This window comes from Mirounga angustirostris, unplaced genomic scaffold, assembly GCF_029215605.1.
Source record: "Mirounga angustirostris isolate CCGP_5_RB_7025 unplaced genomic scaffold, mMirAng1.0.hap1 SCAF_4, whole genome shotgun sequence".
In the NCBI taxonomy this organism is placed as follows: domain Eukaryota; kingdom Metazoa; phylum Chordata; class Mammalia; order Carnivora; family Phocidae; genus Mirounga; species Mirounga angustirostris.
In genome coordinates this window covers 181,405,675-181,421,069 of record NW_026991712.1, presented here as the reverse complement: position 1 = coordinate 181,421,069, position 15,395 = coordinate 181,405,675, and the positions used below count along the sequence as shown (strand labels likewise).

Here is a 15,395-nt window from a genome sequence, read left to right as displayed (position 1 = left end):
GCTGGCGTCGCTCAAGGAGTGGCCCGGTTCTTGCTGCCTCTCTGGCCTCTCGTTTCCCTCTCTCGGCCTCCGTCCGGCTCTGTCTCCCAGCTGCCCTGCGCCTCCTCTTTTTATAGGCCCCCGGCTCTCCAAGAGCGCAAGAGGGACGGAACCCTCCCCATTCTGTCACTTGCAGCGATAAAGCAGCTGAATGAAGAGCAGCAGAAGATGGCCTTTTAAAGCTATCAGTCCAGCAGAGCCTGTCACTGCCCCTCCACCTTGAGCAGCCCCAACAGACCCGGACCCTCAGCTGCAAGAGCCACATTCTTGTTGATTTGCCTCAAGAGGTTCCCACTTCAAAGGTGTGAGAAGAGCAAAAAAGAGTCCTTGGTTATCTTACAGCGATGCCTGGGGCTTCTTTCTCCTGGGCAACAGGACCCGTGCAGGGAGGCAGAGGGTGACGGTTGGCTGGCGCCCAGCTCCCCCAGTTGGTTTTCGGCTCAGCTGTCAGGGACTCCAAATAAGGGCGGGTGGGGAGGAAGTGGCAGGCAGCCTGCAGCTCGGGACAAATTAGTCCAGATGCTCAAGCTGGCCTCGCACCTGACTCATCAGCCGTGAGGGCAGACCTCTCCCTGCAACTGGGCTGCCCTCCCTCCTGGCAGTCACTCGCAGTGGTCAGGTGAAGAGGGAGTTATTTTTTAGAGCCTTAAGCCAGCCAGGAACCAAATGTGATGAATGTCCCAAGAATTCAGCTCCCAGTTATAAACACCAAGAAAAGTTTTGGAAACACAATCATCTTTCTGCCAAGCTCCTCCTCCTTCCTCTCTGAGGCGTAGAAGGAGGAGGGTACTTAGAGATGCCAACATTTTCATTCCGTCACCTTGCTGCTTGTGGAAACTCAGGCTCTGAATTTGAAGCTTCTAATGCCCCCAACCTTCCCGGGAAAGCTCCCTTGGCGAGTTGGCTGATGGAGTAAGGGGGAAGTGACTGTGGCACACAGTTTCCCTTAACACCTTCCATGTAACTTCTGCGAGGCCAGGAGAGTGATGAGCCACCGAGGCCTCCATTTTCCTGGCCCCTGGGGAGAAATAACAGGCAGCAAGTCTGTCCACACTTAACGCGCGCGGCCCCCATTCACTAAGCACAGCACTCCCTGTTAGCCTGCTATTTGATGCAGAATGTACTGGGCGGCAAATGCTACATTTGAAGGGTCGAGAGACCCGCATTGCAACCGCAAACAAACCAAGTTACACACATCAGCACCGCCTTATTTTCCCCATTTGTAAAAACCTGCTCTACCCACCTCTCCAGGTTGTCAGGCGAGCGAGTAATGCGTGAGCGCGCTGTGAAATGCTATCTAGTTGCAGGATGGTACTCGTGGTTGCCTTCATTGACCAGCTGTAATGTGCCAGACACTCTACCGAGAGCTTTGTGTGCATTACCTAATTGTCAGCACCACCCCCACGAGGTGGGTGGTATTAATGCTCCCATTCACAGAGGGGCAGAACTGAGACAGAGGTTATGTCACTTGCCCAAGGTCACTCAGGCAGAGCTAGGACTTGAACCCCAGGTCTGACACCGCTGTCCATATTCCTAACCATCTCACAGATGCTGCTGCCGCCGCTTAGCATAATAGTCCCTTACCAGCCCTTTCTGTGCAGTTCCCGACTGAACACACCCCTGCCCCCACTCTCCCAGGTGGCCTCTGAGCAGCTCCCTCCCCCTCCCCCATCTTGGGTCTGTAGCTTTGGGTGCTTGGCATGTGTGTGTGTGTGTGTGTGTATTACCTCAAGGAAGGGGTCAGCCAAGCCCCATGGCCTGTTGACACACCTGACGTGGTTCGATATACTCCATGGGACTCAGGAAATGCATGTGGAATGCCCAGCTCTAGCCTGACCAGACAGACCCCTCCCCGGCTGCGCCCACTCCCTGGCTGATCAGGTGGAGAGGCTGTTCTTCTGTGGGAGGGCAGAAAATCGGAGCAGTATGTAGCCAGAGGTCACGAGACGTATCTGGGGTGATTTTATTCTAAGACAGAAGGAGAAAGGAGGCCTCTTCTTTCTCCAGGAGCCTTATTCTGGGTGAGCCAAACTCAACCTGAAATCCAAAGTAGGCGCAACCCTGAATAGGAGCTCTGGGGGCCAAACCCCTCGTATCCTGATGAGTCCCTGGAATGTGCTCACAGCTTAATCGCTCAGTTGGCAGGGTTATTATTAGCAAAGAGGATTCAGTGAGCAGCCACACCGGGGGAACTGATGCTCCTTGCTGTGTGCGTCACACGGCCTGTCTCCTGGAAATGCCCTTTCAGACAGGCTTTTGATGCGGACGGCGACTTCCAGAAGGGCGTCGTGGCAGGTGCCCTCAGCCGTGGTTCTGTCGGTGGCCTGAGGAGAAGAGGAAATGCTATTCAAGGGTCCAGAAAGAGAATTTCAGAATTTTCCCAGCTCCTTTTATTAACGTCACTGTTCTTCTTCCAGACCGAAACCCGAGCAGGGCAGTAATGTCAGCTGAGTTTCTTCTACGAGCCAGAGGTTTTTGTTGCGGTGTGGTTTGGGTTTTGGTTTTTTGTTTTTGTTTTTGTTTGTGGAAGGGGAAGCGGCAAGAAAAAGAATATTCAGTTTTGTTGCCCGGAGGACTTCACATAGATCCAACACCACCTCCTGCCTGAGGCTTAGTAGGAACACAAGCCTCAAACACAAGCATTACCCCGATCCTAGCAAAGCCTTTGATTTGCACCTGAAACAGAAAATGGCTTGATGTAAACTTTCCCTTCTTTTCCATGCCCCTGCTTAACCTGGGAGAGGGGGGAAGGTGGGGGTGTGTGTGTGGAGGAGTCGATCTTTAATGCAGCCTTTAGAAGCGAGCCTGGAGGAGTGAGACAGAAGAAAAGCAAAAGGCACAGAAAACCAGATCCACCCCCCACCCCCACCTCTCCCACTAGCCCAAAAGCCAAAAGCCTTTATTTCCTGATCACTGGAAAGAAGTTGTCTTAGTCATATGTCGGAATGAGCATTGCAGATGGGTGGGAGAATCCAGAACTGAGGCATCTCTAGTTTCCGTCTCAGAGTTTCTGCTTTAGGATCCTCCATGGGGATGCTGCGGGCAGCTTTGGGAGCGATGAGGTCCCAGCAATGTAACACAAGTGCAAAACTATGAGAACCCCATCATGTCCACGGTATGATTCTGTCGGACACAAATGGTCTAATGCAGAAGCCCCAGATGGGAGAAATCGGTAAGACCCTGATGCACATTTAGGGATGGTTGTTTCTGACTTTGGAAATGATGTTCTGTTTCTTAGGCACAACAAGGAGGTCCCTGGCCCTGGAAGTTGGCGGCAGTTTCCCTAGAAAACAAGGCCCAAGGCAAAAGTTCAGTTGCTCAATCTTTATGGGGGTGGGGGTGGGTTCAGTTCAAGGGAAGCAGGAGCGAGGGGAAAAGAGAAATGAGACAGTGTATTATTTAACTGTGGCTGTGTAAAAAAAATGACCCCAAACCTTAGCAACTTGAAACAACGCACATCCTTTACTGATATTCTGTGGGTCAGGAATCTGGCCCTACTTAGCTGGGGGCCCCTTGCTCAGGGCTCTTGGAGGCTACAATTAAGATGTTGGCTGGGGCTGCAGTCAGCTCAAGGCTTGGCTGGAGGATCTGCTTTCAAGGTCACTCCTGTGTCTACCGACAGACCTCAGCTCCTTGACGACCATTGGCTGGAGGTGTCAGTTCCTCAACAGGTGGGCCTCTCTGGAGAAGTGCAACTGACTTCCTCTGGTACAGGGAGAGATTTTGTAACCTCATGTTGGAAGTGGCATCCCAACGGCATGGGTACTAGGAGATGGGAGGATATTGGGGGGCCCCTCAGAGGCTGCCCCCCACAGGGTAGGAGAAAAGGGAGTGCAAACAGAAGGGGATACACTCCCAAGCTGGCCACAGCTTTGCAAAAAACACCTTAGTGGCAGGTGGGTCATGCTGGACATCCCCAGAGAGCTTCCTGGAGCCCAGCACCATAGAATAGTCTGAGGGGAGAGCAGGGTGAGGGGGTACTGCGTTCGATCCCCAGGGAGGCTCTAACACAGTGCCACAAACTGGGGGGCTTAACGCAGAGGAAGTATATTGTTTCCCAGTTCCGCAGGCCAGAAGTCTGGAGTCGAGGTGTTAGCAAGTCCACGCTCCCTCTGAACCCTGTAAGGGGGGAGATGTCCTTGCCTCCTTCAGTTTCTGGCACCTGCTGGCGCTCATTGGTGCTCCTTGTCTTATAGATGCAGCACCCCAATCTCAACCTCTGTCGTCACATGGCTGTCCTCCCTCTCTGTGTTTCTCTCTCCTCTTCGTGTAAGGACACTAGTCCTATCGGATTGGGAGCCCACCCTACTCCAGTCTGATCTCATCTTGACTCATTCCGTCTACAATGAGCCTGTTTCCCAATAGGGGCATGTTCTGAGGTTCTGGGGGTTTAGAACTTCAACATATCATTTGGGTAGACAGAATTCAATCCATAACAAACACTTTGTCTGTGGGCTCCTTTCTAACTCCTGTCTCTCGCTGGTCAAAGTGCCAAGGCCACCCTCACCCCAGCCCTGCCCCAAGGCCATGGACTCCCCTTTCCTTCTGGGCTGTATTACCCAGCTCCTTCAGGTAATAGCTGGGGAAACCTGAGATTCCATCCACTCATGAACTGCCTTGGCAATCTCTCCTCGCCAGTTGATCCTGCCTGTTGGCAGACAAGGATTGGTGGTACATGGAGGTGGGGAGGGGGGTCAGCTGGCAGCCCTGAGAATCAGGTCAGCCCTGCTAATGCAGCCAATGCAGCCATTGCTGCACTTTCTGGAAAGTCAGAGATGCGGGCCAAGTATGATGCAGTGCACTTGTCAGCTGCAGGACTCCACTGTTGTGCTATTCCAGCACAAGCCAGAGCTGACACATCCTGATACTTTAGAAAAAATTTTCCGAATGATTGAATGAATGAGTTTGCCTTGAGTGCCTCTCCAACCCACCCACCCCTCCAAGGTACATACCTGCGTGCCCGCCGCTGTAACTTGCCCTCCCTGGGGTCTTCACAGGGAGGAGGAGTCACCCTCTGGCCAAAACATGAAGGTTCAGGTCTCTCGCCTGATGCAGGAAGAACCAGATGAGGGAGCCTGGAGTGGAGAGGCCAGTTAGAAAGCTGGGGAGCAGATGTCAGCATGAATGGTGAGGGCACAAAGCAGGAATGGAAGTGAAGGATTGGGTGTAGGAGAGGCTAGGAACAAGGTGGAGTGGACACCGTACCCGCCTGGGTGGTTCAGCTAGAGAATAGAGTCAAGGAAGATTCCAAGGGCTCTAATCATTGAGGGCAGAGCCCCAGGAGAAGCTTTAATCATTTGGGAGTGCCTTAGATTAGGTTCTCTTGAACCTGAGAGAAGGATCCAAGCCTATGTAGTTTATTTTGGACACATTCCCAGGAAACATCAGCTGGAGAATGAGGAAGTGACCGGGGAAAGAAGGAAAATCAGTGACACCGGGGCCAAGCAGAGCTCAATCCCCCTTCCCTGCAGAGAACTCTGAGAACAGGTGTAAGATGCTTGCCACCTGTGAATCAAGGGTGCTGGGTCTTTAAGTGCCACCCACTGCAAGATGTTGGTTGAGTGCTGCTCCTGGTTGATGTCAATTACCCAGCACTTCCTGCCTGCCCCAAGGGGAGCCCAGTGGGCTTCGGCTGCCAGAGAAAGTCACTGGGCAGAGAAGCGCAATGCTGCTGGATAGAAGCAGGCAGAGGACAGGAGACTAGCCACGTGAGAGTGGGAGCCAGTGTCCCAGGGCAGGTATGGAGTTTGACTGTAAAAATGTTCCAGAACATCCAAGCAGGTGCACGGGGCTGGCTCCTGACCCGATGGGAAAAATGGGTCACTTGAAACAGGACTGGTTATTAAAGCTAAGGGAGTGCACAAAAATCCTCCCGAGGCCGAGATGGAAGGCTGAGAGCTACCACATGAGCAAAGCCAGGGGGCCAAGTTCCGTGATTTTGTTTAGATCTGGCTCTGCAAGAGGAGAAATACATTCTTTTTTCTTGCCACGGATGCTGAGAAGGGTCAAAGCTGCCACGAGAGGGATGGAGAAGGGCTCAGATTCCTTGAGAATGTCACAGGTGCGGAGTCAGCAGCACAAAAGAAAGCATTCGGTCCCAGTGCTGTCCTGGCTTCTATAACCTCCACCCTTGGCACCCAGCAAAGCTCGTCCACCCTCTACTGAAATTCTCTCCAGCTCTGAAGCCTTGGGTCAAGCCTCCAGAGCTCTATTTTCACCAACACTTCTTTCTGGGAAGATTATAGTGCCGAGCACCTATGGAGAGACACAATCTGGCAGCTGCGTTGGACGACGTTGATAATAGGGAAGTCAGGGAGGTTAAGGCCATGGCTATAGCTATGTTGGGGAACGTTTGAAGGGGCCAGGGTCACAGGTTAGGGAGGGCAAGGTTTAACGGGCATCTGTAGACAGAGCATGTGTGCCCTGCTTCCCACAAACACGGAACACATGGGGAGCTCAGTGAGATGTGACTCCGTGGGGTACATCAGGCTACCCATGCCCATCCTCCAGCAGACACATTCGGCTCCCTTGCAGTTCTCTCTGGAGTCCTCTTGCCTAGACTTTTGCTTGGGGGAAAGGTCCAAGAAATAGATGTATCCTACATAGACTCTACCACCTGAGCCCTACATATGGACGAACCAGACTCACTGGGAAGAATTCTGGAGTGCTGGGTGGATGTGGGGAGGGGGTGCTCTGGAAGAGGTCTGCCTTCATCACCTGAGCGGAGGGGAGAGGTTGCCAACAGGCAAATGAGCTGAGTGATGTCATTAGGAGGGCGATTCTCCCTCCCGCCAGCAAGCCTGATTCACTGACTTGGGAGGGGCCGGGTGGTGCTGTGGTTAGGGGCCTGGGTGCTAAGCCAGGCTGTGTGGGCTTGAACCCTGGCTCTGCCACTTGCTAACTGCATGATCTTGAGCAAGTTACATCACCTCCCTGTGCCTCAGTTTCCCCTTCTGTTAAAATGAGGGATAATCAGAGTTCTTCATAGATTTGTTGTGAGTCAACGGAACTGTACGTGGTGCCTAATGAGGCACCTGATGCCTAATGAAAGTTCACTACACTGAGTCCCCATGGCCCTCCCTGGGTCAGATACACTGGGCAAAGATGGCTCACCGTTTTATTAGAAAGGAACTCACTCCTAAACCTCATTTAAAAAAATCTTAATTGATGTCATTGGCTATCCATAACCTCCGGCCCACACTGAGTTGAAATGAGAAATAACACAAAGCCCACACCACTTGCGGTTCCCCTCCCTCGAAGAAACATTGGCTGAGAACAGCAGAAAGGTCGGGAGAGTGAAGTTCAAGGCCAGGAGCACAGGGAGAGAGCACAGCCTGAGTGTCACGCGCCTCTCCACTCACATCTCTGGGCTGGCATGGGTGGCCGCATGCTGCCAGGTCGGAGGCTTTGGTTTTCTGGGTCTCGGTTTTCTCATCCATCAGATGGGGATAAGAATAATCCTGTCCCTTCTGCAGAGCTAGGATCATAAAAGGCATTCTGGGCAAAAGGGACTGCATGAGCTGAGGCCTGGAGGCCTGAAAGCAGGGGAGTGTGGCCCAGGATGCCTGGGACACAGGATGCACTGGGCAGGGGGTCCCATAGAGTACAGGACAGTGACCACCATAGGACTCCCTGCTGAATGAGACAACACAGTAGGACTCTGGTGGTTGTCTCCTTTTCTGCCCTAGCATGAGAGGTTTCTCTCTCTGAGGCAGAGAGGAAGTGAAGATGTGGTGCCCACAGAAGAGGGGCACCCTAAAATGCTGGGCCTTTTGTCAGACACTTCTAAACTTCTGGGTTTAGGAAATGAAAATGCTACTAAACTCTTGAGTTTTAAAGGCCTTGCCAGGACGACATCAGGAATTGAAGGACGGAAGCTGAGGTTTGGGGCAGAATGGAGAGCTCGACCCCATTTAGAGATGCATATGAGCCAGTGTCTCTCTCTCTCACACACACACACACGTGCATGCATGCGCGTGCACACACTGCCCCTAATCTCTGAGATTTTAGCTCGGACCTCCTGAAAACAGCCATCACCAAGGTAGAACACCTCTGATGGCAGAATTCCAGGCAGAGGGAAAACTAGTAAGCAAACATTGACACACACCCTCGCTTGCACGAATATATCAGGGCCCGTTTCCACTCCCAGGGAGTAACTACCAGCTTTGTTTGAAAAGCAGTTTCTGCAAAGTGTCTTGAGTGCTTGAGGTATTTATAGACATTTCAGAGCATGAAAAGCCCTTCAAGAGAAGAGACGCGCCCCCAACCCTGCTTGACCAGCCTAATGCCATGTCCCCACCCCACCATTAAGAAACTTTTGGAACCTTCAAGAAAACAAAGGGTTTAGCTTTTTTTTGTTCTTGTTTTTTAAATGATGTATTACTTTTAATGCACCGGGACAAATCAGTTTCAAAAGAAGCTATAATGTTGACTTTATTTCACCATGGAAAATTTGTGCTCAGAGTTAAGAATCGTCTTATATAAAATGATTGAAATAAATAAATAAATACATACAAATAAATAAGAATTGCTTCAAAGGGGCTCAGGGGGCTATTGAAGAATCAGATGCAGATGGCTGAAGCCAGGACTTCCTCTTAATACCTTCTCAGCACTGTGGGAGGAAGAGAAAGGGTGATAATGGCATCAGGTGGGAGACTGAGGCAGGATCTGAGCTTCCCCGCCCCACAGGCCATCCCTGCCACCATCCCCCATCCTCAGCCAATTTGGATGTTTGAGGTTTTGGAATAATCCCTTTCTCTGAACCTCAGTCTCCTCATCTGTAAACCGGGAACCATCCTTGCCCTGGTGATCCCGACCTCTGCCTTTGTGGCTGTAGAGAGGTTAGGGGAAACCAGGAGGAAAATGTTTAGGACTCTTTCTGCTCCAAGGAGAGGGTGCCAGACAATGACTGGATTCCATCCTAAGGCGATTCTGCCCCTTTGGGTAAGAGAGGCAGGAGGTGGCTAGAAGGGGGTAGGGACTCATGGACAATAATGTCCACGTTTAATATTTCCAGAAAGGCACTCCTTGGCCCTAAGGACTGTCAGCAAGAGAGAATAATGTCCAAGTGTCCTTTTCTCAGGGTGTGGTCCCTGGAGACAGCAAACCCCAGTGGTTCCAATGGTGGAACCCACGGGAATGGGGGAGGGTGAGCCGAGGTGCAGGGAGGGGGCTTACCATTGCAGCCCAGGCCACTGAGGGAGCCGATCCGGTCCAGCCTCCGGCCAAAGCACCCTGACTTGCGCATCATCTTGGGGCTGCGTAGTCTTCTCAGGGCCTGGAGGACATCGTCACTGGGTGCAAGGGCCCCCACAGGGAGTTCCTCCCTGGCCTCCCAGGCTTCTGCGGGGCTGTGGTCCTGCTGGAGGGGTCCCAGGGCCATTTGCTCTGCTTGCAGCCCTGAAACTGTGTCCCTCAGACGGTCCAGCAGCTCCTGCAATGGGTGGGGATAGCCTGAGGTTCCTGAGGTTCCAGCTGGCTGGAACCCCCCTGGATGGGACCCAAGTGAACCAACGGCCTTGGGTATGGAGCCCTGGCACCCAATCCCATCACTTTCTGGTTCCCTTATCACTAATTCCCAAGGGATACTGAGGACCTCTTGGGACAGTAGCTGAGGACCAGCGAACTGCCGCTACCCACAGCGCTCACCTGCACTGGCTCACCTGCATTGCGGACAGCTCGGAGGCGGGGCCAGGCCCGCCCAGCGGGTGGGAGCGACCTCCTAATGGCGACAGATGCAAGAACAGGAGGAGCAGGAAGGCCCAGGGCAGCGCCGTCTGGGGGTCCATGTCGCTGGAAAGAAGTGGGGAAAGAGATTGTCGCCGCCGCTGCTGCGCTGCGTCCCGGGTCACGTCTCACCTCTTCGGCCCGCCGGCTCTCTCCTGGATCCTTCGGCAACGTCGTCGGCCTTTTATCCCGCGCCTGGGGTTATCTCTGATTTATCGGCCGCATTCCGGCCCGCTGAGCTCAGGGCGGGGGAATGCGCCCCTCCGCGCCTGCGACCATACTCGCCCGGGGTGGAGGCTGGGGAGAGCAGGCCTTGTATAGAAATGGGCCTGGCCGGGGTTGGGGGGGGGCGGGAGGGCGCGGGGGACATCAACAGGTCCTTCGCCTCCCGCTTCCTCCTTTCCTGCCACACTCCTGGGACCTTTCCTCCCCACCCCCAACCATTCCCGGAGAGGGCAGAGACAACTCCAGCTTTCCGAGGCCCGACGCAAGTGCGGGGCGCACCGTGTGACTCAGCCAGAACAGCCCCAGCCAACACCCCACCAGCGCAGCGCGTCTTCCCTCCCCTCGCCTGCCTGTTACTCGGCACACGCTTGGCTCTCTGCACCCCTTGGGCCGCGGGTCTTCCGGCGCCTTGACCGCTGTCCGTGGTGCTGATCCTTCTGAGCAAACCCAGCGCCAAGAGGTCTTGCTCTCCTCCACTCAGGCCTAGCCAGAAAAACGAGCATGGAGTAGGGACGTCTGAGATCCCTCCCCACCCTCTCACAGCTGCCTGCACTAGGATGCGCATTCTCCAATGTCATCTGATTAAAGGCCTGGGCATGACAAGGAACTTCTGGAATGCTGACCCGGTTTCCATCCCTTAAACGGTAGAGCTTGATTTGGCTGGAATTTTGAGAGGCAAGGCCCAGAGATGAAGTCACCCAGGAATGCCGTCTATCACATCTCCTCCAGGTGCCAACACCTCCTCTCCCCCACCAAGCCAACATGGGACGGAAAAAGCAAAGATGACTGGAAGATGGTTATCTATTTTGTGGGACGCTAGAAGTGTGAAGAGTGCCCCTCCCCAATGCCTTCTTCATCTGACGATCCATGACCTAATTCCCATTAGCAGATGGTCTGGACCTCCTGTCTGTGATTACAAATGAAGCTGCAAAGAAAAATGGCCCTGGAAAGAGACACAGCAGATTAAATCCCCCCTAAAGCATGCATGACTATGTCACCACCTGTTCTAGATGCCTTGGGTTGACGAGCAGCAGGATGAGAGAATGGGATATGGGTGATGGAGAAAAGGCAGCAAGGGGCAGAAGCTGTGACCTCAAAGAAAATCTTACCTTAGAAAAATAGCATCTGCCCGATACGTGAGAAAAAGATTGTTACTGGTTTTAATTTTTCAAACGAGGAAACTGAGCTCAGAGGAATTAATCTGATTTCTTAGTAGACAAGTGGGAAAGCTGGGTTGCAACCCAGGCAGTCTGACTCCAGACCTGACGCTCTTAATTACTGCCATGGTGATTGCAAGGGGTTCCTACTAAAAGAAAAATTTAGATCAATCCACTTTCATCTCTGAAGGTACAGAAAGCTGTGTGTGTGCGCACATGCACCAGAAAAAGAATATCCAAAGATAGTGTCAGTGAAAGAGACAAGAAAATCCAATCCAGTGCAGAGCTGAGTCAGAGGGTCAGGGGCTGCTGAGAACGTTGAGTCCCTAATGCTGGATGGCAAAAGTGTTAGGAGCAAGACAGAGTCCATCAACCAGCACCTATTAAAAAATGACTCTGCATGTAACCTGAGCCTCGTTTTGCTCTTCTGCAAAATGGACATATGCTCCCCCCTTTCAAGGACTACAAGGGAGAAAATGATGTCTGTGAAAGCCCATGGCATTATGGAAAGAGACAAAGAATTAGAAATATAATTGCACTGAAGGAGACTGTGATCCCACTAGGGAGACAGTCAGGCCAGGGGAAATAATTAAGTGCTAAGCACTCTGACAGAGCCTCCGCTTGCCCCAGCAGAGGGGATTGTGGAAAAGATTTTAGGGAAGACACAGGACTGGATATATCCTCCGGGACCTTCTGTCCAGTGAAGAACAATATACTATCAATTAGTTCTCACACCAAATCCCATCCCCACAAACATTTATTAAGTGCCTACTGTATGCCATGCACTTTCCACTCCTATTAAATGCAGCTAATCATACCATCGATGTCACAGCATTACTGCACAAGGATTAAATGAGATGGTATATGTGGTAGGCTGCACAATGTTCCCCCAAAGATATCCATGTCCCAATCCCCAGAACTAGTGAATATGTTCCTTAACATAGGCAAAGGGGGCTTTGCACCTGTGGTTAAAGGTCTGGAGGTGGAAAGATTATCCTGGATTATGGGGGAAGGCTAATGTAATCACAAGTATCCTCATAAGAGGGAAGCAGGAGGATCAGGGTCAGAAAGAGGCAACGGAAGGATGGAAACAGAGGTCAGAGATAAGAGAAGCATCTATACTACTCCTGGCATCTTTGAAAATGGAGGAAGAGGCCATGAGCCAAGGAGTGTAATTGGCCTCCAGAAGCTAGAAAAAGCAAAGAAATGGATCCTTCTCTAGAGCCTCCAGAAAGAACACAGCCTGCCTGCCAACACCTTGAGTTTCGCCCATTGAAAAAACATACTTCAGACTTCTGATCTCCAGAACTATATGGAAATCAGTTTATATTACTTTAAGGCACTAAATTTACAGTAATTTGTTTCATTAGTAATACGAAATTAATACAGTGTATGTAAAATGCTAAGCGTAGCGCCTGATACTTAATGAGCACTCAGTAAAGGTGGTTATGGTGGCAATATTGGTTTTTACCAGGGTCAAACCTCAGGTGCTAGGTGCTGGCTACAGAGAAAGAAATAAGCCCCTTAACTCATTCAACAAACCTTTTTCAAAGGTTTGGGGTCACAGTGGTTTGCAGTCTAGACTCTGGAATCAGACTGCTTGCATTCAACACCACCTTAACCTTCTGCTACGTATGTGATCTTGGGCCAGTTACTTCAACTCTCTTCGTGTTTTCTCATGTCTGTATCACAGGGTTGCCATGAGGAGGGAATGGGACCCTGCGGGTAAAACTAAGCTTCTGCGGGCACCTGGGTGGCTCAGTCGTTAAGCGTCTGCCTTGGGCTCAGGTCATGATCCCAGGGTCCTGGGATCGAGTCCCACATCGGGCTCCCTGCTCAGCGGGAAGCCTGCTTCTCCCTCTCCCACTCTCCCTGCTTGTGTTCCCTCTCTCGCTGTGTCTCTCTCTGTCAAATAAATCAATAAAATCTTAAAAAACAAAAAAACTAAGCTTCTGCTAGGAGGTGGGAACACGGTGAACAAGACAAACTCTGTTCTTGGGGAGCTCACAGTGTAGGGAGAAACACTCAGTCACAAACCCCCACCCCACCCCACAGGATGATGTGGCGACTGATATGGGTGAGTCCTGGGCGGTCTGTAAGCATAGTAGGAACACTCAGTTGAGGGGGAAGCTTCCTGGAGAAGGTAGTACTGAGCTAAAGCTTTGAAGGATAAGAATGAATTAGCCATGAGAAGGAAGATGAGGAGGGCATTCTGGGCAGAGGTGGGGGCTGTCCGTTTGAGCTGCTATAACAAAAGAGCAAAGACTGTGTGGTTCATAAACAACAGAAATGTATTTCTCACAATTCTGGAGGCTAGGAAGTCCAAGATCAAGGTGCTGGCAGATTCAGTGTCTGATGAGAGCCCTCTTACTGATTCACAAGCCACTCTTTCCTCTGCACCCTCATATGGCATAGGGACAAGGGAGCTCTCTGAGTTCTCTTTTATAGAGGCACTAATCCCATTGTGAGGGCTCCACCCCCATGACCTAATCACCTCCCAATAGTCCTACCTCCTAATACCTTCACATTGAGGAAATAAGTTTCAACATATGAATTTGTTGGGAGGGAACACAGACATTTGGTCTATAGCATCCAGGCTATTGACAGAAGGAAGAAGATGCAGAAGAGGAAAGGTTTGGGACAAGTGTGCTGAGTTACAGCTCCACTTTGACTCTGACCTCCAGCCATGGGCAGCCATAGGGGCAGCACAAGAGCACTGACCACTAGGGAAAGGGGAAGGAGGAAGCAGGGAGCACTGCCCAGGGAGTCAGCAGGTGGTATGTCTCTGCCCACTGCTATCTCATGGTATAGCTTTATGCAAGTCATTTCTCTGCGCTGGGACTCTGTTTTCCCTTATGTAGAATGAAGGAATTAGACGAGGATTTCTCAATGCACAGAAGCCCTGTAACCGTCAGCTGCCCCTAGTTCATGGTTAGGTCTGCTCGCCAGCTCCCAACCCCCACTAGTACTTCAATCTTCTATGACTTGTAGACTTTCTCAAAAGCCAGAAAACACCTACAGAAGGGCCATCAGATCCTTCACAGCGTGGCATCAATGCAGGTGCACGCAAACGGGTGTGTGTGTGTGTGTGTGTTGGGTGTGCTTTGGAAACCAGCCTGAGTGTGCAGCTCTTCTCTGCCCTTCAAGTGAATCTCCAAACTGATGGTATTCAGAGGGAGGGCTGAGCTTCGTAGACTGGAAAGAAATAGCTATTAACTTTTCCCATCCTATGTCCAGCCTCACAAGCAATATCTGAAGTATCTGAGCGTAATGGAGGGGTTGCCTCTCATTTCTATAACCTCATAAGGGAAACAAAATCTGAATGGGTCAGATTCCTTCCTACCTACCTCCAGAAAGGCCTGTACTCATTTTGTCCCTCTAGCCAAATCCTAGTGGCATCATTGGAGCTCCTGGACTCATAAATGCCTGAAGTTAATCTACTTTGTCCTTCACAGTTATGCGAGCTGATAAATCTGCCCCCCCCCCACTTTTTTGCCTAGACCAATTTAAGTTAGATTTCTGTCACTTCCATCCCAAAGCTCCCTAACTGACCCAGTCCCCAAAAGAAACTGCACGCCTTTTTCTTAGAAATATTTCTTGAGGCTAAAAGACATCACAGCCCTTAGTAAAAGCCCAAGGTCTGGAGCCTTTGCAGACAAAAGTGCTGAATGCTGTCTAAATTTATTTTTCTGATTTACTGCAGCACTTTATTTCCCTCCTACAATGATGCATTGCTGGGACCAAATGTTCTCACATGACAGTAGAAAACCAAAATTGGTCATCTCTTAAAGAATTGAGAATCGCATACAAAAACTTTACATAAATTAAAAGGAGGAATAAATGTACAGGGATAAATGCAAACCATTTTTCAACTCAAGGCAAGTAACAACCCACAGTATTCTGGCAGAAAAACATCAGTTAAGAAAGGAAAATGGAGGGGCGCCTGGGTGGCTCAGTCGTTAAGCGTCTGCCTTCGGCTCAGGTCATGATCCCAGGGTCCTGGGATCGAGTCCCACATCGGGCTCCCTGCTCGGCAGGAAGCCTGCTTCTCGCTCTCCCACTCCCCCTGCTTGTGTCCCTGCTCTCGCTATCTCTCTCTCTGTCAAATAAATAAATAAAATCTTTAAAAAAAAAAAAAAGAAAGGAAAATGGAGAGGGGTCACCTGGCTGGTGGTGCCACGTGACTCTTGATCTCAGGGTTGTGAGTTTGAGCCCCACACTGGGTGTAGAGATGACTTAAAAATAAAA

General features: G+C 51.2%; 1 protein-coding gene across 1 annotated transcript; it reads right to left on the bottom strand.

The window, feature by feature from the left end:
• Positions 1-8,454: 8,454 nt before the first annotated feature.
• NPPB (natriuretic peptide B) lies at positions 8,455-9,901 on the bottom strand. The gene is made up of 3 exons (XM_045895520.3): positions 9,702-9,901; positions 9,217-9,472; positions 8,455-8,650 (listed from the first exon to the last, which is right to left on the bottom strand). Exons 1-3 carry the CDS (start codon positions 9,825-9,827, stop codon positions 8,634-8,636), a joined length of 399 nt encoding a protein of 132 aa, XP_045751476.1. The 5' UTR covers positions 9,828-9,901; the 3' UTR covers positions 8,455-8,633.
• Between the last annotated feature and the right edge of the window lie 5,494 nt (positions 9,902-15,395).